A 26,848-nucleotide genomic window follows, 5' to 3' on the forward strand; every position below is an offset into this window, starting at 1 on the left:
AATGGGCCTCCAACAACCCCATTCCTCCATCCTCCATCCTCTGTTTACATGCCACTTTCTCCATCAGCCCGCAATTTCCAGGATTCCATATGATGGAGCCTTGGCCATTCATGTGGTGCCAAACTGCTATAAGTTCACAATGTGGATGGCCTCTTATTTAACTTTGCATGTGCAAGTGCGATACACCTCCCATAGCCAACCCAAGAAGTACGCTCACATATGATGTGGGATGAACAATGGCCGCAACTCATTTATTGATAACAGGAACAAGGTTTGGCAGCCAAGCATGGGTCCTGGATCACGATTGGGCAGCCGAATACTGCGCAATCCCGCACACACCAGGGTGTTACCGGCACAATACCGGGCAAACCCAACTCGGCACCCCTGGGACCACCGGGCGTCCCCCCTAACCGCTAGGGGGGATACCAAACCAGATCCAGGGCCCATGCCCCACGCCAACAAGGAGTTGTGACAAGGAGCATAAAACAAACAAGTAACTGTTAACAGGTAACCATTTATTTATTTATTATTTATTTACCTTACTTGTATACCGCCGTTCTCAGCCCGGAGGCGACTCACAGTGGTTTACAACAAGAGACAGCAGAATTCAATAATACAGTATAAAAGCAGTTATCAACCTAATACAATTACACAATTAATAAACCATAAACAATTACCAATTACTACAATAGCCATTCACTATCATCTCATCATCCAAACATGATCCAGATTCGTCATCCAATGATCCATTCCAGTGTTCATTAACCAATCAATTGCACTCATTATTCGAACGCCTACTCGAACAGCCAGGTCTTCACTTTTTTGTGGAATACCATTAGTGATGGTGCTAGTCTAATGTCGGTAGGCAGGGCGTTCCACAGCCGAGGAGCCACCACTGAGAAGGCCCTATCTCTCACCCCTGCCAGTCGTGCTTGAGAAGCAGGCGGGTTCGAGAGCAGGGCCTCCACAGAACATCTCAAAGTCCTGGTGGGATGATAGGCAGAGATGCAGTCAGATAGGTAGCTTGGGCCCGAACCGTTTAGGGCTTTAAAGGCCAACGCCAGCACTTTGAATTGAGCACGGTAGCAAATCGGTAGCCAGTGGAGTTGGCGCAACAGGGGGGTTGTATGCTCCCTGTGCTCCACTCCTGTTAACATCATGGCTGCCGAGCGTTGGACTAATTGGAGCTTCCAAGCCATCTTCAAGGGCAGCCCCACGTAGAGAGCGTTGCAGTGGTCTAAACAGGATGTAACCAGAGCATGGACTACTGTGGCCAAGTCATGGGTAAACATGACAAGGTAAACACCAACAAAATTAACTGCCAATGGAGGGAGAGGTCAGCTCAGGCCTCACCCGCGGTGGGCGTGGTCAGCTGGCGCCATCAGAGGGGGCTTCTGGGAGGAAGAAGCCCCCCCTAAGGCAAGAATGGCGGTGGGGGACGCCCTGCACCACAACTTCTTTGGCCCGGTAAGTCGGGCCATGCCTTGAACAGCCAGACGCAGTGGACAAACTCTCCTTGGGCCTCATAAGCATCAGGCTTCATGTATTCCTCCCAACTATGTCCATGGACTGTCCACATGGCGAGTGGGCTCAAGCATGGTTCCTCTCTCTGTTGCAGGTCGTGCCACCTGCATTGCCTCTGGAGACCCCCATTACAACACGTTTGACAACCGGGTCTACCATTTCATGGGCAACTGCACCTACACCTTGTCCCAGGTCTGTGCCGATGCCAGCGATGTGCCCAGTGTCTTCCATGTCTCCACCACCAACGAGAATCGAGGCTCCAACATGAACATCTCCTACGTCAAAGCAGTCCACGTGGAGATCCAGGGCGTGCAAGTTTCCCTGCTGAAGAACAAGAATGTGAACGTAAGGAAAACGGGGTCTCTTTGTGGCCCCACAGTGACTCCAAAGGATGGGTAACCTTGGCATCTTGGTGCACCTTTAACTGCTATGATTCAGTGCCCTCCTCTGGACACATTCCAGCTTGTCAATATCTCTCTTCAACTGTGCCCAGAATTGGACACAATATTCCAGGTGTGGTCTAACCAAGGCAGAAGAGAGCATGGGGAGCATGACTTCCCTAGACCTAGACAATAGACTCCTCTTGATGCAGGCCAAAATCTCTGTGCTAGCTCACTCCATGCTGAAGGAGATTCTTTACTTGGAGATCCTGCATTCAGCAGAATTGGGTTGGACTAGATGGCCCCTGGGGGACTCTTCTGGATGATTTGTTTCTGTTCTGGGGCTTCAATCCTCAGCCCTGTAGACCCACGGAGGGAGCAGCCAAGGGGGCTTCTGAGAGACCCTGGCAGTGGGACATGGATGAAAACTGGACCTGACCTTTCACGTCTTGTATTTGCAGGTCAACGACCAGAGGCGCAACCTGCCCATCTTCATCGATAACAACACGATTGTGGTGCAGAGGAGCGGCAGCTATGTTTCCCTGGAGACGAAGTTTGGGCTGGGGGTCAGGTTCGATGGGAACCATTTCGCAGAGGTCTCCGTCCCACCAGCTTACAAGGAACGACTCTGCGGCATGTGTGGTGAGTGGTGGACCCTTGTCCTCCAGCCATTAACATGCTTTGGACCCTTCTTAAGTCTGGCCCTTTGCCCTGAAATATCAAGGAAACACAGATATCTATAACAATAACAAAATACAAGTTGCAAATGTTATCCAAACAAAACAGTCAGCTGGAATGTAAATTACAAGTAGATAAGGTGGATAATAGGGCTCATTACAAAAAGCAGCTGAGGTCCAGTCTATCGTTAAGACCGGTAGGAAAAACTCCAAAATGCTTCCCTTTGCAAAAGATAATTCTTAGTATCCATATGTGGCTTAATGTGAATTTTTTCTATGATGCAAAACTTGAAGCTGGTAAGTGTATGTCCTTCCTCCAGAAAATGAGAATAAAGAGTACTATCATTTGTATTTGTTTTTTATGCGTGAGCGATGTTCCATAATTCTGACCTTGACAGATCTACTTGTCATTCCAATATAAAGAAGGTCACACGGGCATAAAATACTATATGTTGCGTTTTCTGTGGAGCAGGTAGTAAAACCATTTAAGGGTATAGTAATCTTCAAGGTTGGGTGTGTGAATTGTTGAGTTTTCAAGGATTGGGAGCAACATTCACAGTGTCCACAGTACGTATGTCCTCTAAGACTAGGTAGACTTTTTATGGTAGGTTTAGTGATAGACTGGACCTCAGCTGCTTTTTATAACAAGTCCTATTATCCACCTTATCTACTTGTAATTTACATTCCAGCTGACTGTTTGTAATTAGCCTTGCCTTTAAATCCTTGCTTCTGTGTAACTGCATTGCTCACTACTGAAGACCAAACTGTAGGGCCAGCGTCGTCTCATTAATTATGTGAGTAATAATGTGTGTGTAGTCTATTTCACTGGAATGCATGTCATTATCACTAAATGTTTTTGGTTTGGGTGCCTTTTTGGCATATCTGTTATGTTGTTTGTTATCACCCGTTTAGGGATGTATGGTGAAGACAAAATCCTGAAGAAGGGGAAGTCCCCCAAAACAAGGCAACCTCAACCGGGGATCCTTGTCGCATTATAATTTGGATAAGCATTAATATTTGGACAATACTTTGAACTGGACAGCAAGCATTATAATTTGGATAATATTTTGAATTGGACAGCAATTTGAACTATTTGGACTTTATTTGGACTGCATTTTGACAGTTTTGGACAGTTTACTTTTTGGACAGTTTACTTTTTCAAGGACTACGAGATAACCAAGTAGCACTCAGACTTGTAATTCCTTTGCCCTGAAAGCCATGAATTACAGAACACCTTTGGTGAAGAGGCCCATTATCAATGGACAGTTCTTTGGCCTGAAGGACCCACCTGTATGGGGAGAATAATGAGGTCATCCCTCATTATCCACTCCCACCACTCTTCCAGGACACCCAAAGTGTTTCCTTTTTCTAGGGGGCATCTATACTGCAAGATTGGTGAAGTTTGACCCCATTTTTAATTGTGGTAGCTCACTGTTATGGGAACCCTGGGAGTTGTAGTCTCGTAAGGCACCAGTACTCTTTGCAGAAAAGGTTAAGGACCTGATCAAACTACAATTCCCAGGAATCCATAGCACTGAGCCACAGCAATTAAAAATGCGTCAAGCTGCACCAATCCTGAAATGTAGATATGGGGTCAAACTGCATCAGTTCTACAGTGTAGATGTAGGCCTTAACTCTGACAACTTTTCATCAAAGGAAATTACAACGGTGATCCAAGAGACGACAACCTTAAGCCTGATGGACAACCTGCAAGCAGTTCCAACAGCCTTGGAGATAGCTGGCTGGTCCCAGACAACCTCACAGAGTAAGTGGCACAGAGGTTCATGGGCCTCCTGGGTGTTCTTAATTCTGAGACCTGTTTTAGGAAGGGGATGCCACTGGGAAGCCCCTGTGAGAAGAACAAGACCCCTAAAATGTCCCAGTGGGGCTCCATCCCTCAACCCTTTCCCGAGGAGGTAGCCCTGTGAGAGTGGTACCCGAGAGATGCAGGACAATGCTGCTACAAAGCCATTGCTTTCCTCCTTACGTTGTGCAGGTGTTCCAGCCCAGATCCACGTTGCAAGCAAGATTTGGAGGAAGAAATCCGGAGGGAGTCTGCCTGTACCATGATCACAGATCCAGCAGGTAGGACCTCCAGCAGGAAACAATGAGCAAGGAATGGAAGCTGCCCATCAGGAAGAAGGCAGAAGGGCTGCAAAGCTGAGATGGCTTGTTTGCTTAACCACTGTGAGCTCTAGATTGGCTCAGGCTCCCCAGTTCCTAGGGACAGACAGGTCCATTTTTTACTTTCATCCTCAATTCTGATTGCACGAAAGCAGGCATGGGCAACCTTCAGCCCTCCAAGTGTTTTGGACTTCAACTCCCACAATTCCTAACAGCCTACCAACTGTTGTGGGAGTTGAAGTCCAAAACACCCAGAGGGCTGAAGGTTGCCCATGCCTGCCAAGTTCTTTCTCTTGGGTTTATGGAGAACTGTGTGAACTTTGGAAAGGTCCATCAACTGAGCAAAGCCCCCCAATTGAAAGAATCCAGGTTGCAAGTGTGAGGGAGACTCGTCTCTAAAATCATAGAATCAGAAAGACCTCATGGGCCATCCAGTCCAACCTCCTTCTGCCAAGAAGCAGGAATATTGCATTCAAATCACCCCTGACAGATGGCCATCCAGCCTCTGTTTAAAAGCTTCCAAAGGAGGAGCCTCCACCACACTCTGGGGCAGAGAGTTCCACTGCTGAACGGTTCTCACAGTCAGGAAGTTCTTCCTCATGTTCAGATGGAATCTCCTTTCTTGTAGTTTGAGAAACCCTTGCCAATGGGAGCGTGGAAGGGTCCTCATTCCTCAGAACCACCTACCCAAAAGCAATGGGGGCTACTACCTTTCCCAAGAGAACTCCTAACTCCCACCAAGAGATGCCACTTTCAGGGCTTTCTGTATTTCTCTCGGAGCACATAGTAGCAGTCATTTCAGCAAAAAGGGCAGCCAAGGCCAGATTAAGGTGGACAATCCCTATAGCAGGTCCCAAAAGAGAATGTCCTGCGCAACCCTGCAAGAAAAAACATTGAGAGAGTCACCACTTCCATGATGGGCCCACAGCCAATGGGCATTGCACCAACTGGACCACTGACCATCTGACAGACTGGGGACCTCACAGCACCTGCATTGACATCTTGGACTCATCGTGTTTGGAAGTTATGAAATTGAGGTTGCATTGGGCATTGAGGTTGCATTGACTCAAGAGCAGTACGTGTGAAAAAGATCTTGGAGTCCTCGTGGACAACAAGTTAAACATGAGCCAACATTGTGATGTGGTGGCAAAAAAGCCAATGGGATTTTGGCCTGCATCAAGAGGAGCCTAGTGTCTATGTCCAGGGAAGTCATGCTACCCCTCTATTCCACCTTGGTTAGACCACACCTGGAATATTGTGTCCAATTCTGGGCACCACAATTTGACTCTAAGCTGGAATGTGTCCAGAGGAGGGTGACTCAAATGATCAAGGGTCTGGAAAACAAGCCCTATGAAGAGCGGCTTAAGGAGCTGGGCATGTTTAGCCTGAAGAAGAGAAGGCTGAGAGGGGATATGATAGTCATGTGTAAATATGTGAGAGGAAGCCACAGGGAGGAGGAGGGAGCAAGCTTGTTTTCTGCTTCCATGGAGATTAGGACAAGGGACAATGGCTTCAAACTAAAAGAGAGGAGATCATCATCATCATCATCATCATAGAATCATAGAATTCTCTAATCAAAGAGTTGGAAGAGACCTCCTGGGCCATTCCATCTGAACCTGAGGAAGAACTTCCTGACTGTGAGAGAGCCGTTCAGCTGTGGAACTCTCTGCCCCGGAGTGTGGTGGAGGTTCCTTCTTTGGAGGCTTTTAAACAGAGGCTGGATGGCCATCTGTCAGGGGTGATTTGAATGCACTATTCTTGCTTCTTGGCAGAATGGGGTTGGACTGGATGGCCCATGGGGTCTCTTCCAACTGTTTGATTAGAGAATTCTATGATTCTATGATGATGATCTTCAGCCTTACATAGGCCCCAGTCATACTCCTTTCATACAATTTCATTCAAGCCACATAAGACAGATTCCTTACAAGTCCATGATTCTGAGATCTTCTTTCCCCCTTGTTTGCACAGGAATCTTCAAGGACTGCCATCCCATGGTGAATCCAAACAATTTCTTTGAGAACTGCGTCATGGACACCTGTCTCACTGGCGGGCAGCAAACAGCCATTTGCAATGGGGTGCAGGCGTATGCGGAGTCCTGCTCCAACGCGGGGCTGTGCCTGGAGTGGAGGAATGCCACCTTCTGCCGTGAGTGGGGCACAGGCTGGGCAGAGGGACCCTCTGGGCACAACCAAGGCTGGGGTGGGAGGAGAAGCCTTGGCTTGTCTGCATTTAGAGGGAGATCAAGTGTGCAACAGTAACCTTTTTAGACTGGACATCCCAGAATCCCACAGCCGAAGGAGTTGTTCTCCATGCTGGCTGGGGATTCTGGAACCAGCACCACCCCTAAGGGTATTTTATGAGACCCAATGGAAAGGCAGGTGGAAAGCAAGGAGACTAGGCACTGTAGAGCTTTCCAAACTGTGTTTCATGACACCTTAGTGCAGTGGTTCTCGACCTGTGGGACCCCAGGTGTTTTGGACTACAACTCCCAGAAATCCCAGCCAGTTTACTAGCTGTTAGGATTTCTGAAGTTGAAGGTCAAAACATCTGGGAACCCACAGGTTGAGAACCACTGCCTTAGTGTGTCAGCTGCAGTGTGTAGGTGTGTCATATGAATGTAACTAGAAACATCTGGGTTGCTGGTTTAAATTCCAGTTTGCTAGTAAAACTGTTGTGAAATGATGCATGCCCATATCTTGGGAAGTCGGATCTGGCCACGGTGGTCCACGCTCTTGTTACATCCCAGATAGATTACTGCAACGCACTCTACGTGGGGTTGCCTTTGAAGACTGTTCGGAAACTTCAATTAATCCAGCGGGAGGCAGCCAGATTGCTCACTGGAGTGTCATGCAGGGAGCATACCACCCTCCTGTTATGTTAGCTCCACTGGCTGCCGATCCAGTTCCGAGCACAATTCAAAGTGCTGGTTTTGATCTACAAAACCCTATACGTTTCCGGCCCAGTGTATCTGTCCGAACGCATCTCCCTTTACGTCCCATCTCGGAGTCTGAGATCCTCTGGGGAGGCCCTGCTCTCGACCCCACCTCTGTCACAAGTGAGATTGGCAGGGACGAGGAGCAGGGCCTTCTCAGTGGTGGCCCCTCACCCATGGAATTCACTCCCCGGGGAGATCAGATCAGCAACATCCCTCCTTTCCTTCAGAAAGAAATTAAAAACATGGATGTGGGACCAGGCGTTTGGGCAATCTGGCAGATGAATAAGGGACTGTGATGATGGATAGGAATTGGACAAGGTGGAACGAAATATGAACTCTGAGTTGGCGAACGCTGTGTCTGAGATTGGCTATTGACTGTGTGATATATTGTTGTTTTAATTGTTGACCATTTAATTGCTGGTTTTATATGTTATTGTATTTGTGTAGGCACCAAGATGTGCCTTTTCGTAAGCCGCCCTGAGTCCCCCCTCGGGGGTTGAGAAGGGCGGGGTAGAAGTACACAAAATAAATAAATAAAAATAAAAAGTGTGTCACCAACATGTAATGTTTGAAAAGCTCTGCTCTAGAGAAACCATGGGGTATTTGCCTTTGGTGCATTCCAAGGTTGCAGAAAAGGCATTAGTGCTATTATGCAAGTAGAAGCACATTCAGCATGTGTGAGCATTGCATATACCTTCTGCATGCATGCATAACTGGTAGGACATTTGGTTGCACATGTGGTGTTGTACTCCAAAGGACTGTGTTAACTTTCTGAGAAGAGGTTTACATTATTGTAGTTGTTGTTGTGGCCCCTCAAGTCACTGGGTTTTTTGAGCATGATTTGTTCAGAGGAGGTTTGCCTTTGCATTCCCCTGAAGTTGAGAGAGTGTGACTTGCCCAAGGGCCCCCAGTTGGTTCCGAGATCTGGATGGGGATCACTATAACACTCAGAGATTTGCCTTCTTCTGAAGCTGAGATGAAGCAGTTTCATACCACTTTAATTGTCATGACTCAGGGTCATCCTGGGACTTGCAGTTTGGAGATGCACCAGGACTCTTTGGCAGAGAAGGCTCGAGATCTTGAAACTCCAACTCCCAGGATTCTATAGCATTAAACCAAGGCAATCTAAGTAATATTCCCAATGGGATTTTGGCCTGCATCAAGAGGAGCATAGTGTCTAGATCTAAGGAAGTAATGCTACCCCTCTATTCTGCTTTGGTTAGACCACATCTGGAATATTGTGTCCAATTCTGGGCACCACAATTCAAGAGAGATATTGATAAGCTGGAATGTGTCCAGAGGAGGGCGACTAAAATGATCAAGGGTCTGGAGAACAAGCCCTATGAGGAGCAGCTTAGGGAACTGGGCATGTTTAGCCTGAAGAAGAGAAGGCTGAGAGGAGACATGATAGCCATGTATAAATATGTGAGAGGAAGCCATATGTGGGAGGAGGGAGCAAGCTTGTTTTCTGCTTCCTTGGAGACTAGGACGCAATGGAACAATGGCTTCAAACTACAAGAGAGGAGATTCCACCTGAACATTAGGAAGAACTTCCTGACTGTGAGAGCCGTTCAGCAGTGGAACTCTCTGCCCCGGAGGGAGTGTGGTGGAGGCTCCTTCTTTGGAAGCTTTTAAGCAGAGGCTGGATGGCCATCTGTCAGGGGTGATTTGAATGCAATATTCCTGCTTCTTGGCAGAATGGGGTTGGACTGGATGGCCCATGAGGTCTCTTCCAACTCTTTGATTCTATGATTCTATGATTAATATCTAATTGCATTCATTCTGCAGTGTAGATGCAGTCCATGACTTGCCTAAGGTCATCCCTGGATGAGTGGGGATCAAACTCTGGTCTCCAAAGTCATCTTCCAACATCTCAGCTTCAACACCACACTGGTTCTCATGGTGACCTTGGAGAAGGCCTTGTGGGAATGCACTGAGTTTCTCTTCCTTTCTATTTCTTCCTTGCAGCCATCTCCTGCCCTTCAGGGAGCCACTACCAAAGCTGTGGGGAGCGTTGCGCTGCCAGCTGTGTGACCCCCTCTTTGCGCACTGCCTGCAGCCCTCTGCCCATCGGGGGATGCTTCTGCGATGAAGGCTTCCTCCTGAGTGGAGACCAATGTGTCCCTGAGAGCAGCTGCGGGTGCATCAATGACCAGGGCCAGTACTTCCAGGTAGGTCCCTCCTTGTATTGTCATAGAGGCTGTTCTGTCACGCTCTGGGCCTGTAACAGCTGTACTTTTCTATAGGACGTATACTTTAAGCCCAGTGGGAAGCCAGGGCGCCTCAAAGAGAGGTTCTCAGGGATTTTTCTGAAGTGATGGTCTTTAGAGTCTTTGATGATACAACAAAGTCTTTATTATGGAACAAACAACAAATTTTCAATGGTTCAAACAACACTTCAAGGCTTTCTTAGTCTAGTCCTCAATGGGCTGGTACCTGACTTTGATTAACTGTACTTTCTCTGTAAGGAAAAGCCCTATTTAACCTCTCCCAGGCTGTTTACTATCTATGCCTCATCAGTGTGGGTCCTACTACCGATTCCAAATGCGTCTAGGTATTGAGTAGACCTACCAGCCGAGGCTTGAAGATATTTCAGCTGGAGTTCCGTGGATCTGTAATGCTGTCCTCCCTCAGAGAATTCTTTGAAAACTTCAGGGCTGTTTTCCCTCTGTTTGCTGTGAGGCTGAGAGACTGTGAGCTCTCAGCCAGAGCCTTGGGACCTTTTCCCTGGAATTTCCGTTTCTGTTTCCCCGGATGTTCTTGAGAAAAGAAGCTTCTCTACGGGACGAGCTGGTCTACGTCCTATAGTTTAGCTTCCTTATGTGAGACTGACGAAAAAAAATGGCTCCTTTCCCTCCCAGAGCCCTGAACAAGGGGCAGAACCAAAGCTTAATTATGATGGACAGGTGGCCTGCCCTATGACTGCAAACAGATAACAGAAAGAAAATAAAGTTGGAGCTCCTGGTACAGCCTTACCAGCACAGTGGCTGTGAGCAAAAGAAGCACTCCCATGTCCCTTCTTTGACCATAGAAGCCATCCCCATGGAGGAGAACCCCACCTCCCCTGAGCTCAAAAAGAATCATATAAACATAAACTAGCAGGTCCCCTACAAACAAACAAAAACATATGGATGTGAGTAATACATTCCCAACTGGCACCCTGAAGGTGACTTGCACAGCCATGGCTTGCCGTATGCTTCCAGATTGAATGTTTGCACCACTTTCTGCCTCAGGAGTGGATTTCTACAACCTGTGCCTTGGCATAGTGTGCATATCACAGACTGCAATGCATTGAGGCTTTAGCTGGAGATCCTGAATTGAGCATGGGTTGGATTAAATGTTCCACGAGGCCTTTCCAATGTTAAGACACATGGGGCATGGACATTAATGCCCAGTACACATTGGTGGCATCGTGCTACAATTCACTAGTGAGGTGGCACAGGAGAAGTGCCATATAACACTATGAAGTTTCACTCCATCTTCTTGATGTAGGTTCTCACCCTGTGGGTCCTCAGAGCTTTTGGCCTACAACTCCCAGAAATCCCAGCCAATTTACCAGCTGTTAGGCTTTCTGGGAGTTAAAGGCCAAAACATCTAGGGACTCACAGGTTGAGAACTACTGCTCTAAGCCCAGTTGTAGGGCTTTCTTTTTTTGAGGGGATGCCTATTTCTAATGGCAAGAGGTCAGCAATTATTGTCGAAGGCTTTCATGGCCAGAATCACTGGGTTGTTGTAGGTTTTTTTGGGCTATATGGCCATAGTCTAGAGGCATTCTCTCCTGACGTTTCACCTGCATCTATGGCAAGCATCCTCAGAGGTAGTGAGGTCTGTTGGAACTAGGAAAAAGGGTTTATATATCTGTGGAATCACACCTAGCTCCAGCAGACAAGAGTCTTTTGTCCCACCCTGGTCATTCCACAGATATATAAACCCCTTTTCCTAGTTCCAACAGACCTCACTACCTCTGAGGATGCTTGCCATAGATATAGGCGAAACGTCAGGAGAGAATGCCTCTAGACCATGGCCATATAGCCCGAAAAAACCTACAACAACCCGTCAGCAATTATTGTTATTATTATTAATAGTAGTATTAGTAGCAGTAGTAGTAGCAGTAGTAGTAGTAATAGTAGTAATAGTAGCAGCAGCGGCAGCAGTAATAGTATTATACCCACAGGGAACTGCCGGAAGTAACCTTGCATCATTTGATGGGCTCCATGGGATTCTGTCTTTCAAATGTTCGTAAAGTGTGTAGAAATGGAAGGGGGAGCCCTGTGTCTCGTGAGGTCTTAAGTCTGCAAAAACAGCCTTGTGGGGAGGCCATATGTTGAACTCTCTTGCGTGAGGTTCCACATGGGTAAGGAACACCAGTCTTCCCAGACATCTGCCCAGATGTGATGGATCTTTTTCCTTCTCTCTCTCTCTCTCTCTCTCTCTCTCTGCAGCTGGGTGAGAGTTGGTTCCCAGAGGAGACCTGCAGCGAACGCTGCACCTGCGAACATGGCGACTCCATTGTGTGCACACCTTGGGAATGTGGCGTCCTGGAGAAATGCAGTGTCCAGGATGGAGTGCTTGGCTGCCACACCAGTAGTGAGTTTGGGGCTGGTGGACAAGACTTAGAGGCTGGACAATGTGGGAGAGTGGTCTCCATAGAGCAGGCATGGGTCAACGTTGGCCCTCCAGGTGTTTTGGAAGTCCAAAACACCTGGAGGGCCAATGTTGGCCCATGCCTGCCATAGAGCCTCCAGCTGTAAGGACTGACAGGAGGAGCATGTGGTAATGGCTAGAGGAACACAGTAATAGCTAATAAGGGACTGAACCAAATCTTTGATCTATCCAAGCCCATGTTGTCATCCTGACAGGCTGCTGTGGATCACTGGGGTTTCAGGATTTCCTGTCTCCAACTGGAGATGCCTGAGATTCAACCTGGAATAGAGATACCAAGCCAGATCCTTGATCCATTAGGCCAATATCAACCGCTCTGATTGGCAGCCACAGAGTTCATTCCCTGTGGAATCCTGGTGGTCTCCTATCCCAATCCTATCCAAAGGTGACCTTACTTGACTTCCAAAATCAGACTTAGGATGGTGGTGGTGGGGATCAGACCCCACATAGCAGCACAGGCAGCTTCCTTTATACAGAACCTTGAGAGTCCATTTGGCCCCATAGCACCTTTCTCCAGCATCCCAGGTAAGGTTCTTTAGCTAAAAATCACAGTCATGTTTTCTCTGCCAATGATTAGTTCAGTGGTTCTCAACCTTCTTAATGCCGTGACCCCTTAATACAGTTCCCCATGTTGTGGTGACCCCCAAACCATAACGTTATTTCTGTTGCTACTTCATAACTGTAATTTTGCTACTGTTAAGAGTCATAATGTAAATATGCAGGATGCATTTTCATTCACTGGACCAAATTTAGCACAGATACCCGATACGCCCAAAATTTGAATACTGGTGGGGTTGGGGGTGATTGATTTTGTCATTTGGTAATGCTGGAGTTGCTGGGTTTTATAGTTCACCTTAAATCAAGAGCCTTCTGAACTCCATCAATGATGGAATTGAATCAAACATGGCACACAGAATTCCCATGGCCAAGAGAAAATACTGGGAAGGTCTGGTGGACATTGACCTTGAGTTTTTGGAGTTGTAGTTCACCTACATCCAGAGAACACTGTGGACTCAAGCAATGATGGATCTGGATCAAACTTGGCACAAATACTCAGTATACCCAAATGTGAACACTGGAGGAGTTTGGAGAAAATATACCTTGCCATTTGGGAGTTGTAGTTGTTGGGATTTATAGTTCACCCACAATGAAATAGCATTCTGAACCCCACCAATGATAGAATTGGACCAAACTTTCCGTACAGAACCTCCATGACCAACAGAAAATACTATGTTTTCTGACGGTCTTTGGCGACCCCTCTGACACCCTCTCACGACCCCCACAGGGGTCCCGACCCCCAGGTTGAGAAACACTGCATTAGGCCAATATCAACCGCTCTGATTGGCAGTCACAGGGTTCATTCCCTGTGAAATTCTTGTGGTCTCCTATCCCAATCCTATCCAAAGGTGACCTTACTTGACTTTCAAAATCAGACTTAGGATGGTGGTGGTGGGGATCAGATCCCCACATAGCAGCATAGGCAGCTTCCTTTATACAGAACCTTGAGAGTCCATTTGGCCCCATTGCAGCTTTCTCCAGCATCCCAGGTAAGATTCTTTAGCCAAAAATCACAGTTGTGATTTCTCTGCCAATGAATAGTTGATCCCAATCCTCTGTTGCTCTTGAAAGACAATATGTGGTGGTTTCCAACTCCTGTGCTAGTGTGGGGTAGAGAAACAAGATCCATCTCCTAACCCTTCCTTGATCCTGATGGATCATATTCATCCTCTAGCTTCCTTTGGCCTCAGTTTCAAAATGGGTGCATGGTTCTGACCTTCCCCTTCCCTTTGTAGACCGGGCATCATGCCACGTGGCCGGAGACCCGCACGTTTACACCTTCGACAAGGTGATGCACACCTTCCTGGGCAGCTGCACCTACACCCTGGCCACCCTCTGCAGCAACAACAGCACTGCCACCCCCTTCACCGTGAGTGGGAGGAATGAAGACCGAGGCCAGTGGGGTGCCACCTACCTGCGAGAAGTCTATGTTGATTTCCATGGCACTCGGGTCACCCTCCAGAAGAACAAGAGAATCCTGGTATGGAGGGGAACCTGGACAGATTGGGGGATTGAACTGCTTGTGGCATTGGCCAAGCAAAACTAGAAGCAAATCTACAGGGTAGAATGAACACAGTTGTTATGAATATGTTTTGAACCTTCAAAATGTTGTTTGATCCATTTTCTTTGGGACAGAGAGCATCAGACACAGTTGCACTCCAGGTCCAGAAGAAGCCCTCTGACTTAAAACACACCACACGAAGAGTGAAGAATCAAATCTTCCTTTATTGAAACTTAGTAAATAGCCAGAAGAAATAAATGCTTGTAAGGAAATAAGAAGGTTCCAAAAAGTATTAGTCCATAAACAGTAGTAACCCAAAGCAATGTCCACACAAGAAATATAGGCAACCCAAGACAGCATTAATCCAGACAGGAATCAAGCAGGATGCAAAAACAATAGGCCTGGGTAACAACGGAAAAATTTGTTTCTAAAATCTATTCGTTTTTTGGGGGGTTTTGCGTTTCGTTATTTAAAATAATTACAAAATTTTCCTTTTAAAAAGTTCGATATTTACGAAATTTCGTAAATGTGAAAAATTTACAAAACATTAACGAAACGATTTCCGAAACAATAACGAATCGATTCGTTAATGGCGGACGTGACTGCGAAATACGCTAAAAAACCTCCAAATGGGACAAGGGGAACTTCTGAAGCTTCCCTCTCCCTCTGTTGTTGACTGTTGGTGTGATATTATAATTTTTTTTCACTAATTAAACAAAAAACAACTATAAAACTTGCCCCAGACATGCGGAAATAATAACGAAACGACCTCAAAATGATAACGAAACGAATACATAATGAATTACGAAGCATTTACAAAACGTATTTAAAAATTCGTTTTTTAAAAAAATTGCTCCAGAATGGTTTGTTATCGCTTCGTAATCAAGAAAATTAACGAATTATTAACGAATTACGAATTAACGAAATGAAACCGCCTAGCCCTAAAAGACAATCCAAAACACTAAAAAATTCCACAGAAACAAGATCCCTTGAACAAGACTTCCATGGCACAAGAACTTGGTTTCCAAACGATGCCTGATCTGACAGGTTTTCCCTTGAAGCAAACCTTATATCCCAAAACTCAGAAATTGATTTTGTTTCCCTCCACATTTTCCCTTTATCAGCCGCAGCCTTTCGGAGCAATGTAAATACTGAGATTGTTGCCGATCCTGGCTAATCTCCAATCGCCTATTCTTCAGCTCCTTATCTGGCTGCTCATTAAAATTCCCAGGTGTCAGATTGTTTTCCAAACCCAAATCTTGAGAGCTCACAGAGAGAGGGAGTGAATTATCATTGCTAGGCCCAGCAGGAATATTCTCATGAGAAACTGCCCTTTGCATTGAGGCCTCTCTGTCAATGTGTGTATGAAAACCATTGACCAAACCATCTCCATCTTGTACCTCTGCCTCAGCAACATCATTTCCCACATCAGGATCCTGAAACACAAACACAGGCTGATTCCCAACAGGCACTTTCAGAGAAAGAAGTAGACACACAGACTCCAGTACTGGGTTTTATAATAACTATATAGGTTACACAGACAAAAAAGGGAACATTCACATATACTCTAACATTCACTCCTAATCCATTCATTCATCATTCATGCTTACCAACCTTGATCATCTTCTTGAGAGGAGGACTCTGTTCAGAATGATTTCAGAATGGTGTTCCTACAGGTCTGACAGATTTTTCCAAGAGAATAGTATCTCTTTATGTAGCAGTCTTCCAGTTGTTGTTCTCTTGATTGACAGCTTGCTATTCAGCTAAAACTTACTGCATTCATTCCGAACTGATGTTTTGATTTCTTTAACTTGTCTCTGACCATGTCAACATATTGTTTACATATCAAGGAAAAACAGATATCTATAACAATAACAAAATACAAGTTGCAAATTGTTATCCAAACAAAACTATGTTAACATAAACTGCGTAAATACACTGAATATAAACCACACTAAGAAATTACAAGTCTGAGTGCTTCTTGATTATCTCGTAGTCCTTGAAAAAGTAAAAAGTAAACTGTCTTCAAAATGCAGTCCAAGTAGTTCAAATTGCTGTCCAATTCAAAATATTATCCAAATTATAATACTTGCTGTCCAGTTCAAAGTATTGCCAAATATTAATGCTTATCCGAATTATAATGTGACAAGGATCCCCGGGCTGAGGTTGCCTTGTTTCAGGGGATTTCCCCTTCTTCAGGATTTTGTCTTCTTTATAAAAGTGGGTGGTTCACCATACATTCCTAAATGGGTGATAACAAACAACATAATAGACTTGCCAAAAAGGCACCGAAACCAAAAACATTTAGTGATAATGACATGCATTCCAGTGAAATAGACTACACACACATTATTATTCACGTTATTAATGAGATGACGCTGGCCCTACAGTTTGGTCTTCAGTAGTGAGCAATGCAGTTACACAGAAGCAAGGATTTAAAGGCAAGGCTAATTACAAACAGTCAGCTGGAATGTAAATTACAAGTAGATAAGGTGGATAATAGGGCTCATTACAAAAAGCAGCGGAGGTCCAGTCTATTGTTAAGACTGGTAGGAAAAACTCCAAAATGCTTCCCTTTGCAAAAGATAACTCTTAGTATCCATATGTGGCTTAGTGTGAATTTTTTCTATGATGCAAAACTTGAAGCTGGTAGGTGTATGTCCTTTCTCCAGAAAATGACAATAAAGAGTACTGTCATTGTATTTGTTTTTTATGCGTGAGCGATGTTCCATAATTCTGACCTTGACCGATCTACTTGTCATTCCAATATAAAGAAGGTCACATGGGCATAAAATGCTATATATAGCGTTTTCTGTGGAGCAGGTAGTAAAATCATTTAAGGGTATAGTAACCTTCAAGGTTGGGTATGTGAATTGTTGAGTCTTCAAGGATTGGGAGCAACATTCACAGTGCCCACAATACGTATGTCCTCTAAGACTAGGTGGACCTTTTATGGTAGGTTTAGTGAGATCAACATGTCCTTTAAATTTTTGGTGCGTTTGTATGCTACCATCGGTGTATTTTGGCAGCCTGGAACATCCTTGATAATGTGCCAGTGTTCCTTGATTATTTTATAGATGTTTGAAGAGAGTTGTGTGAGTGTGAGGGGACAGATGATCCTGTTGGATTGTGATTTTGGTGAATTTTTTAGAAGGTGAGACAACCAAGTAGCACTCAGACTTGTAATTTCTTAGTGTGGTTTATATTCAGTGTATTTACATGGTTTATGTTAACATAGTTTTGTTTGGATAACAATTTGCAACTTGTATTTTGTTAACATATTGTTTACACCAAAAGTCCCGGGTCAGTTATTGTCAGTTTAGCAGTTTTTCTTTTTTAGCACTTTTCATCTCCTCCATAATGTCATTTTAGGCCTTAATCTTCTTAGGATGTTATTGGGTGGGTCTTAGGGGTGGAATGACGTTTGTATTTGAATGGGTTTTAGCTGCATTCTGAAACGGCATTATATGGCAGTGTAGATGGGGCCTGAGCGAAGACGTGCCGAAGGGGGAGTCCTGCAAGGCCAGAGCCCTGACGGGGTCTCTTTTCCCCCTGCAGTTCGACCAGGAGAGAGCTTACGCCCCGGCGGAGAGGCGTACCAGTGGCAAGAGCATCTCTGTGGGCAACGTGGGCAACTACTTAGTTTTGGAGACCAACTCTGGGCTGATGGTGAAATATGATGGGGACCAACACCTGGAGATCAGCCTCCCGGGCACTTACTTCTCCCAGGTGAGTCTGTGGGCCGCAGGCATTGCTTCCGTTGGCAACAGAGCTGGCTGTATTCCTGAAAGGGAGGGCATGCTGCTGGGTTCTTCCATGACTACACACAGGCACCCAAAGGGTCTTGAATCTCCCATAAGAAGAAACTTGCCAAGTTCAAGACTATGCTTGACATAGTTAGGTCAAAGGATTGCTTGTCCCATCATCCTTTGCCTGGAAAGCAGAATTCCAAGCTAAGTGTTTTCCATAGCAAATTGCTCCCACTCGTCATTGTAAGATAGACTTCCTTTGGAAGCAGGAGCTCTATGTAATGGCTTCACTATTAATGGATGGACCCATGAAGTGACCAAATCCCCTTCTAATGCTGTATGTCTTCACATACTTTGTAATGATGCATTTCCCAAGTAAACAAAATTGGCTGAGGATGCTTGCCATAGATGCAGGCGAAACATCAGGAGAAATGCCTCTAGAACATGGCCATATAGCCCGAAAAAACCCACAAGAACTGAGTGATTCCAGCCATGAAAGCCTTCGACAATACATTAAAATTGGCTGAGGTTCTTGGAAAGCTCTTCCAAAATTCACACTACAACCCAGATCAGATTCATGGGAGCCAATTGATTGGGGGGGGGGGGGAGTACAACTTGGCCTGGAGAAATGTGAGGAAGGGGGCCAACCCATACAGTCCCATAGCCCCCATACATACACACACCATGCTGCTTTGGCCCCCCTCTGATGTCATCTGACTTTGGCTTCCAGGTTTGCGGCCTTTGTGGGAACTACAACGACTTCCAGGGAGATGAGCTGCTGATGCCAGATGGAACTCAGGCCCAAAATGTTACTGAGTTCGGGAACAGCTGGAAGGTGGACAGTGACAGTGATGCCAGGTAAACCCTTCCCTTGCTCCCAGTTCAGCAATGGACCCCTTTGCCCAGAGGGGTGTTGGGGTCTCCTTGTCCAAACACCTTCAAAAAGAGAGTGGACAGCTCCCTGCTGCAGGGGATGTTTTAGTTAGCAGGTTGTTTTCCAGTTGTTTCTCATTAATCCTGCTGTCACCTGGGATTGCGACATCAACGATCCATACTTCGTTTTTTAACACAATTGTGAGGTCAGGAGTGTTGTGCTCCAAAACTCTGTGTGTCTGAATCCGGAAGTCCCAGAGTAGCTTGACGTGTTCATTTTCTGTAACTTTTTCTGGCTTGTGATCCCACCAGTTCTTTCTCGCAGGCAGATGGTATTTGTGACACAAGTTCCAATGAACCATCTGAGCAACGGTGTTGTGCCTCTGCTTGTAATCTGCCCACAATCTTCTTGCAGCAGCTGAGGATGGGAGCTATTGTTTCATCTGCTTCCTTGCAGAGTCTACACTTGGGATCTGTCATCAGCTTTTCAGTTCTGGCTTTGATGGCCTTGGTTCTAATGGCTTGTTCCTGGGCTGCCAGAATCAGGAACTCTTTCGTCTCCTTTTTCAGAGTTTCATTTGTGAGCCACAGCCATGTTTTTTCTTTGTCAATTTGGCTCTCAATTTTTGCCAGGAACTGTCCATGGAGAGTCTTCTTTTGCCAGATTTCTCTTCTGCTCTGGATTGTGTTTTTACGGTCTTCCCTCTTTGTCTTTTCCACTTGAAGCAGTTTCTCCTCCTCTTCTTCTGCAAAGAGACAGAATGGGGGACGATGAGGCCTGGCTCGAGAGCAGTACGTGTGAAAAAGATCTTGGAGTCCTCGTGGACAACAAGTTAAACATGAGCCAGGAATGTGATGTGGCGGCAAAAAAAGCCAATGGGATTTTGGCCTGCATCCATAGGAGCATAGTGTCTATATCTAGGGAAGTCATGCTCCCAATGCTCTATTCTGCTTTGGTTAGACCACACCTGGAATATTGTGTCCAATTCTGGGCACCACAATTCAAGAGAGATATCGACAAGATGGAATGTGTCCAGAGGAGGGCAACCCAAATGATCAGGGGTCTGAAGAACAAGCCCTATGAGGAGCGGCTTAAGGAGCTGGGCATGTTTAGCCTGAAGAAGAGAAGGATGAGAGGAGATATGATAGCCATGGATAAATATGTGAGAGGAAGCCACAGGGAGGAGGGAGCAAGCTTGTTTTCTGCTTCCTTGGAGACTAGGACGTGGAACAATGGCTTCAAACTACAAGAGAGGAGATTCCACCTGAACATGAGGAAGAACTTCCTGACTGTGAGAGCCATTCAGCAGTGGAACTCTCTGCCCCGGAGTATGGTGGAGGCTCCTTTTTTGGAAGCTTTTAAGCAGAGGCTGGATGGCCATCTGTCAGGGGTGATTTGAATGCAACATTCCTGCTTCTTGGCAGAAAGGGTTTGGACTGGATGGCCCAGGAGGTCTCTTCCAACTCTTTGATTCTAGGATTCTATGATTCTGATTTTCTGGGCAGGTCAAGTCTGTCGACATCACTATGCGGGTGTCACAAGGAGTGGATTGTCATCAGTTTCCTTATTTTTCTGTCCAGATCCTCCAGTTTTGCTTGTGTCCAGTTCACAATCCCAGCCATGTATCTAATGACAGGGATGGCCCAGGGGTTGAGAGCCTTGATTGTATTTCCACCATTTAATTTGCTCTTCAAAACCTTTCTGACTCTTTGGATATATTCTTTGCTGACTACATTTTTCACTTGACCATGCTTGATATTATCCAACTGTAGTATGCCCAGATATTTATAGGCTTCAGGCTGATTGCACTTTATAGTTTGTCCGTTTGGCATCTCCATGCCCTTGCTATGAGTAATTTTCCCTTTCTTTAATGCCACTGTGGCACATTTCATAGAATCATAGAATCAAAGAGTTGGAAGAGACCTCATGGGCCATCCAGTCCAACCCCATTCTGCCAAGAAGCAGGAATATTGCATTCAAATCACCCCTGACAGATGGCCATCCAGCCCCTGTTTAAAAGCTTCCAAAGAAGGAGCCTCCACCACACTCCAGGGCAGAGAGTTCCACTGCTGAACGGATCTCCCAGTCAGGAAGTTCTTCCTCATGTTCAGATGGAATCTCCTCTCTTGTAGTTTGAAGCCATTGTTCCATTGCGTCCTAGTCTCCAGGGAAGCAGAAAACAAGCTTTCTCCCTCCTCCCTGTGGCTTCCTCTCACATATTTATACATGGCTATCATATCTCCTCTCAGCCTTCTCTTCTTCAGGCTAAACATGCCCAGTTCCCTAAGCCGCTCCTCATAGGGCTTGTTCTCCAGACCCTTGATCGTTTTAGTTGCCCTCCTCTGGACACATTCCAGCTTTGTTTTGTTGTTCACAACATCTGCCTCACGTGTGCCTCATGTTCAGGTGGAATCTCCTCTCTTGTAGTTTGAAGCCATTTTCCTTGTCCTAATCTCCATGGAAGCAGAAAGGAAGCTTGCTCCCTCCTCCCTGTGGTTTCCTCTCATTTGTCTAAGCTGAACTCCATACTGATGATGATGATGATGATGATTATTATTATTATTATTATTATTACTACTATTATTATTCAAGGAGTTAGAGGAGAGAGAGGTGTAGGAGGTCACTTTCCTGCTCCTGACCCAGACCACTTGCTCCCCTTTGCATTGCAGCTGCTTGCCAGATGACCGCCAGGACCTGGGCCCTCCCTGCTCTGCCGAGCTGCATCCGTTTGTGGAGGAGCAATGCCACGTCCTGCAGTCCGGCCCCTTTGTGCCCTGCCACCGCCTGGTTCAGCCAGAGCTCTTTATTCAGACCTGCATCTTTGACATGTGCAAGTACGATGGGATGCTCTCCACGCTGTGTGCCATCACCCAGGCCTACGCCGACGCCTGCAAGACCGAAGGAGTGGCTCTCAAGTGGAGGAACAGCACCTTCTGCCGTGAGTGGGGATGAAGGAAACTGGGGACGGAGAAGGAGGGAGGAGAAGGGGCAACTTCTTGGGCGGAAGGAGCCCATCTAAGTGAGAGGTTTCAACATCTTTATTAATGACTTAGATGAAGGGCTAGAAGGCATGATCATCAAGTTTGCAGATGACACCAAATTGGGAGGGATAGCCAATAGTCCAGAGGACAGGAGCAGAATTCAAAACGATCTTGACAGATTAGAGAGATGAATGGGCCAAAACTAACAAAATGAAGTTCAACAGTGACAAATGCAAGATACTCCACTTTGGCAGAAAAAATGAAATGCAAAGAGACAGAATGGGGGACAATGCCTGGCTCGAGAGCAGTACGTGTGAAAAAGATCTTGGAGTCCTCGTGGGGAGGAAGGTGAACATGAGCCAGGAATGTGATGTGGTAGCAAAAAAAGCCAATGGGATTTTGTCCTGCATCAATAGGAGCATAGTGGCTAGATCTAAGGAAGTAATGCTACCCCTCTATTCTGCTTTGGTTAGACCACACCTGGAATATTGTGTCTAATTCTGGGCACCACAATTCAAGAGAGATATTGACAAGCTGGAATGTGTCCAGAGGAGGGCGACTAAAATGATCAAGGGTCTGGAGAACAAGCCCTATGAGGAGCGGCTTAAGGAGCTGGACATGTTTAGCCTGAAGAAGAGAAGGCTGAGAGGAGACATGATAGCCATGTATAAATATGTGAGAGGAAGCCACAGGGAGGAGGAGGGAGCAAGCTTGTTTACTGCTTCCTTGGAGACTAGGACGCGGAACAATGGCTTCAAACTACAAGAGAGGAGATTCCATCTGAACATTAGGAAGAACTTCCTGACTGTGAGAGCCGTTCAGCAGTGGAACTCTCTGCCCCGGAGTGTGGTGGAGGCTCCTTCTTTGGAAGCTTTTAAGCAGAGGCTGGATGGCCATCTGTCAGGGGTGATTTGAATGCAATATTCCTGCTTCTTGGCAGAATGGGGTTGGACTGGATGGCCCAGGAGGTCTCTTCCAACTCTTTGATTGTATGATTCTATGATTCTATTCCTCCTGGAGAGAGGGGCCATAATGAGGGTTCTCTCCTGAGCCTTTCAATGCAGTTCAACATCTTCATCAATCTTCAGCCTTGCCAGACCTTTATAGGCCTCAAACAATGTATTCAATCCATGGACCGGACTGTGGCGCAACTGGTTGGGACTCAGATGCATTAAAATTACTACTGATCGAAAGGTTATGAGTTCAAAGCCAGCCTGGGTCGGAGTAAGCTCCCGACCATTTGTCTAGCTTGCTGTCAACCTTTGTAGCCTGAAAGACAGTTGCATCTGTCAAGTGGGAAATTTAGTGTTGGGACTCAGCCTATGTGTGAATTAGGGCTGGGCAACCACGGAAAAAATTGTTTCTAAACTCGATTCGTTTTTAGGGGGTTTTTGTGTTTCGATTTTTAAAAGAATTCCGAAATTTTTCTTTAAAAAAGTTCGAAATTTATGAAATTTCGGAAATTATGAAACAATTACGAAACAATTATGAATCGATTCGTTAATGGCGGACGCGAACGCGCAATATGCTAAAAAAACCTCCAAATGGGACAGGGGGAACTTCTGAAGCTTCCCTCTCCCTCTGTTGTTGACTGTTGGTGTGATAATTATATATTTTTTTCACTGATAAAACAAACACTTGCACCAGACATGCGGAAATAATAACGAAACGATTTCGAAACGATTTTGAAACAATTACGAAACAATTACAAAACGAATTGAAAAATTCGTTTCGATTTTTAGTTGCTCCTGAATGGTTCAATATCGCTTCGTTATCAAAAAAATAACGAATTAATAACAAATTATGAAATTAACGAACGAAACTGCCCAGCCCTAGTGTGAACCTAAGCCTAAATCTCTGATTGTATTGCCTAATGTTGATGCAAATGTTGATGGGCCTAGTTTGGATAGTGAGGCTGAAGTGATCAGTGAGGACGAGGCTCAAGATGGAGACACTTTGGTCAGTAATAATCCTACAGGCTTTGATTTAGAGGCTTTAAGGGAAAAGCCAAGTTCTCATGAGAAAGTTCCTGTCAGACTGAGAGAAGAAAATTCACTCCTTTTCCTCCTGGCCTGAACTTGCAAGATAACGACACCTGGTTGGGCCAATGATAACAGTTGCATCTTGGAGATAAGCCAGAACCGCAGGGAGGCTCAATGTTTACGTAGGTCCGAGAGAATCCAACAACTGAAACTGAAAGATTAGAGTTAGCTGGAATCCGTTTTTTGGGATTTAAGAGTGCCCGTGAGGGGGATTTCCTCAGACCAAGCATCATTTAGTATCAAGTACAAACCTCCGGGGTTTCCCAGTTGCCAGTAGTCTGGTCTCTATGGGAATTTCTGGCTTCAAATGAGATTTAGCAGGGGCTAATCTGCTCATGGATTTTTATTGAGAGTATGTGGACAGTATCTCCAGCGAGCATGCAAAGAATGAGGAAGTAATCGGTGTCACAAGCGGACTGTGAAGTGACAGCTCCCCGATGGCCGGAATTTGAGCAAACCCTCGTGAAGCTGGAATGTTAAATAGCCTCTGTGCGTCTGTCTATATATGTTGTGTCTATGGCATTGAATGTTTGCCATGTATATGTGCACTGTAATCCGCCCTGAGTCCCCTGCCAGGTGAGAAGGGCGGAATATAAATACTAGGCCTGGGTAACAACGGAAAAATTTGTTTCTAAAATCGATTCGTTTTTTGGGGTTTTTTGCGTTTCGATATTTAAAAGAATTCTGAAATTTTCCTTTAAAAAAGTTCGATATTTACAAAATTTCGTAAATGGTAAAAAAATTACAAAACAATAACGAAACAATAACGAATCGATTTGTTAATGGCGGCCGCGATCGCGCAATACGCTAAAAAAACTTTTGAAGCTTCCCTCTCCCTCTGTTGTTGACTGTTGGTGTGATAATTATATTTTTTTTCACTGATAAAACAAACAACAACTATAAAACTTGCACCAGACATGCGGAAATAATAACGAAACGATTTCGAACCGATTTCGAAACAATTACGAAACAATTACGAAACAATTACGAAACGAATTGAAGAATTCGTTTCGATTTTTAGTTGCTCCTGAATGGTTCAATATCGCTTCGTTATAAAAAAAATAACGAATTAATAACGAATTACGAAATTAACGAACGAAACCGCCCAGCCCTAGTGTGAACCTAAGCCTAAATCTCTGATTGTATTGCCTAATGTTGATAGAATCATAGAATAGAATAGAATCATAGAATCAAAGAGTTGGAAGAGACCTCCTGGGCCATCCAGTCCAACCCCATTCTGCCAAGAAGCAGGAATATTGCATTCAAATCACCCCTGACAAATGGCCATCCAGCCTCTGCTTCAAAGCTTCCAAAGAAGGAGCCTCCACCACACTCCGGGGCAGAGAGTTCCACTGCTGAATGGCTCTCGCAGTCAGGAAGTGATGCAAATGTTGATGAGCCTAGTTTGGATAGTGAGGCTGAAGTGATCCGTGAGGACGAGGCTCAAGATGGAGACATTTTGGGCAGTAAAAATCCTACAGGCTTTGATTTAGAGGCTTTAAGGGAAAAGCCAAGTTCTCATGAGAAAGTTCCTGTCAGACTGAGAGAAGAAAATTCACTCCTTTTCCTCCTGGCCTGAACTTGCAAGATAACGACACCTGGTTGGGCCAATGATAACAGTCGCAATTTGGAGATAAGCCAGAACCGCAGGGAGGCTCAATGTTTACGTAGGTCCGAGAGAATCCGACAACTGAAACTGAAAGATTAGAGTTAGCTGGAATCAGTTTTTTGGGATTTAAGAGTGCCCGTGAGGGGGATTTCCTCAGACCAAGCATGGTTTAGTATCAAGTACAAACCTCCAGGGTTTCCCAGTTTCCAGTAGTCTGGTCTCTATGGGAATTTCTGGCTTCAAATGAGATTTAGCAGGGGCTAACCTGCTCATGGATTTTTATTGAGAGTTTGTGGACAGTATCTCCAGTGAGCATGCAAAGAATGAGGAAGTACTCAATCGGTGTCACAAGCGGACTGTGAAGCGACAGCTCCCCGATGGCCGGAATTTGAGCAAACCCTCGTGAAGCTGGAATGTTAAATAGTAGGCCTGGGTAACAACGCAAAAATTTGTTTCTAAAATTGATTTGTATTTGGGGGGTTTTTGCGTTTCGATATTTAAAATAATTACAAAATTTTCCTTTTAAAAAGTTCGATATTTACGAAATTTCGTAAATGTGAAAAAAATTACAAAACATTAACGAATCGATTTCCGAAACAATAACGAATCGATTCGTTAATGGCGGACGCGACCGCGAAATACGCTAAAAAACCTCCAAAAACTTCTGAAGCCTCCCTCTCCCTCTGTTGTTGACTGTTGGTGTGATATTATTTTTTTTTCACTAATTAAACAAAAAACTTGCCCCACACATGCAGAAATAATAACGAAACGACCTCAAAATGTAACGAAACGAATACAATAACGAAATACGAAGCATTTACAAAACGCGTTTAAAAATTCGTTTTTTAAAAAAATTGCTCCAGAATGGTTCGTTATCGTTTTGTAATTGAAAAAATTAACGAATTATTAACGAATTACGAATTAACGAAACGAAACCGCCCAAATTATTAAATAGCCTCTGTGCGTCTGTCTATATATGTTGTGTCTATGGCATTGAATGTTTGCCATGTATATGTGCACTGTAATCCGCCCTGAGTCCCCTGCCAGGTGAGAAGGGCGGAATATAAATACTAGGCCTGGGTAACAACGGAAAAATTTGTTTCTAAAATCGATTCGTTTTTTGGGGTTTTTTGCGTTTCGATATTTAAAAGAATTCCGAAATTTTCCTTAAAAAAAGTTCGCTATTTACGAAATTTTGTAAATGGTAAAAAAATGACAAAACAATAACAAAA

General features: G+C 45.2%; 1 protein-coding gene across 1 annotated transcript in view; it reads left to right on the top strand.

Moving 5' to 3' along the window:
• Positions 1-26,848, top strand: part of LOC137096601 (IgGFc-binding protein-like) — a 154,383-nt gene that overhangs the window by 96,863 nt on the left and 30,672 nt on the right. Inside the window, exons 63-73 of the mRNA XM_067466288.1 lie at positions 1,619-1,869; positions 2,366-2,546; positions 4,238-4,346; positions 4,578-4,666; positions 6,674-6,850; positions 9,609-9,811; positions 12,083-12,227; positions 14,096-14,340; positions 17,920-18,090; positions 18,841-18,968; positions 21,654-21,922. Coding sequence (XP_067322389.1) covers positions 1,619-1,869; positions 2,366-2,546; positions 4,238-4,346; positions 4,578-4,666; positions 6,674-6,850; positions 9,609-9,811; positions 12,083-12,227; positions 14,096-14,340; positions 17,920-18,090; positions 18,841-18,968; positions 21,654-21,922 — 1,968 coding nt within the window. The remainder of the gene's footprint in view (positions 1-1,618; positions 1,870-2,365; positions 2,547-4,237; positions 4,347-4,577; positions 4,667-6,673; positions 6,851-9,608; positions 9,812-12,082; positions 12,228-14,095; positions 14,341-17,919; positions 18,091-18,840; positions 18,969-21,653; positions 21,923-26,848) is intronic.

Source organism: Anolis sagrei, chromosome 3, assembly GCF_037176765.1.
Source record: "Anolis sagrei isolate rAnoSag1 chromosome 3, rAnoSag1.mat, whole genome shotgun sequence".
NCBI classification, from domain to species: Eukaryota; Metazoa; Chordata; class Lepidosauria; order Squamata; family Dactyloidae; genus Anolis; species Anolis sagrei.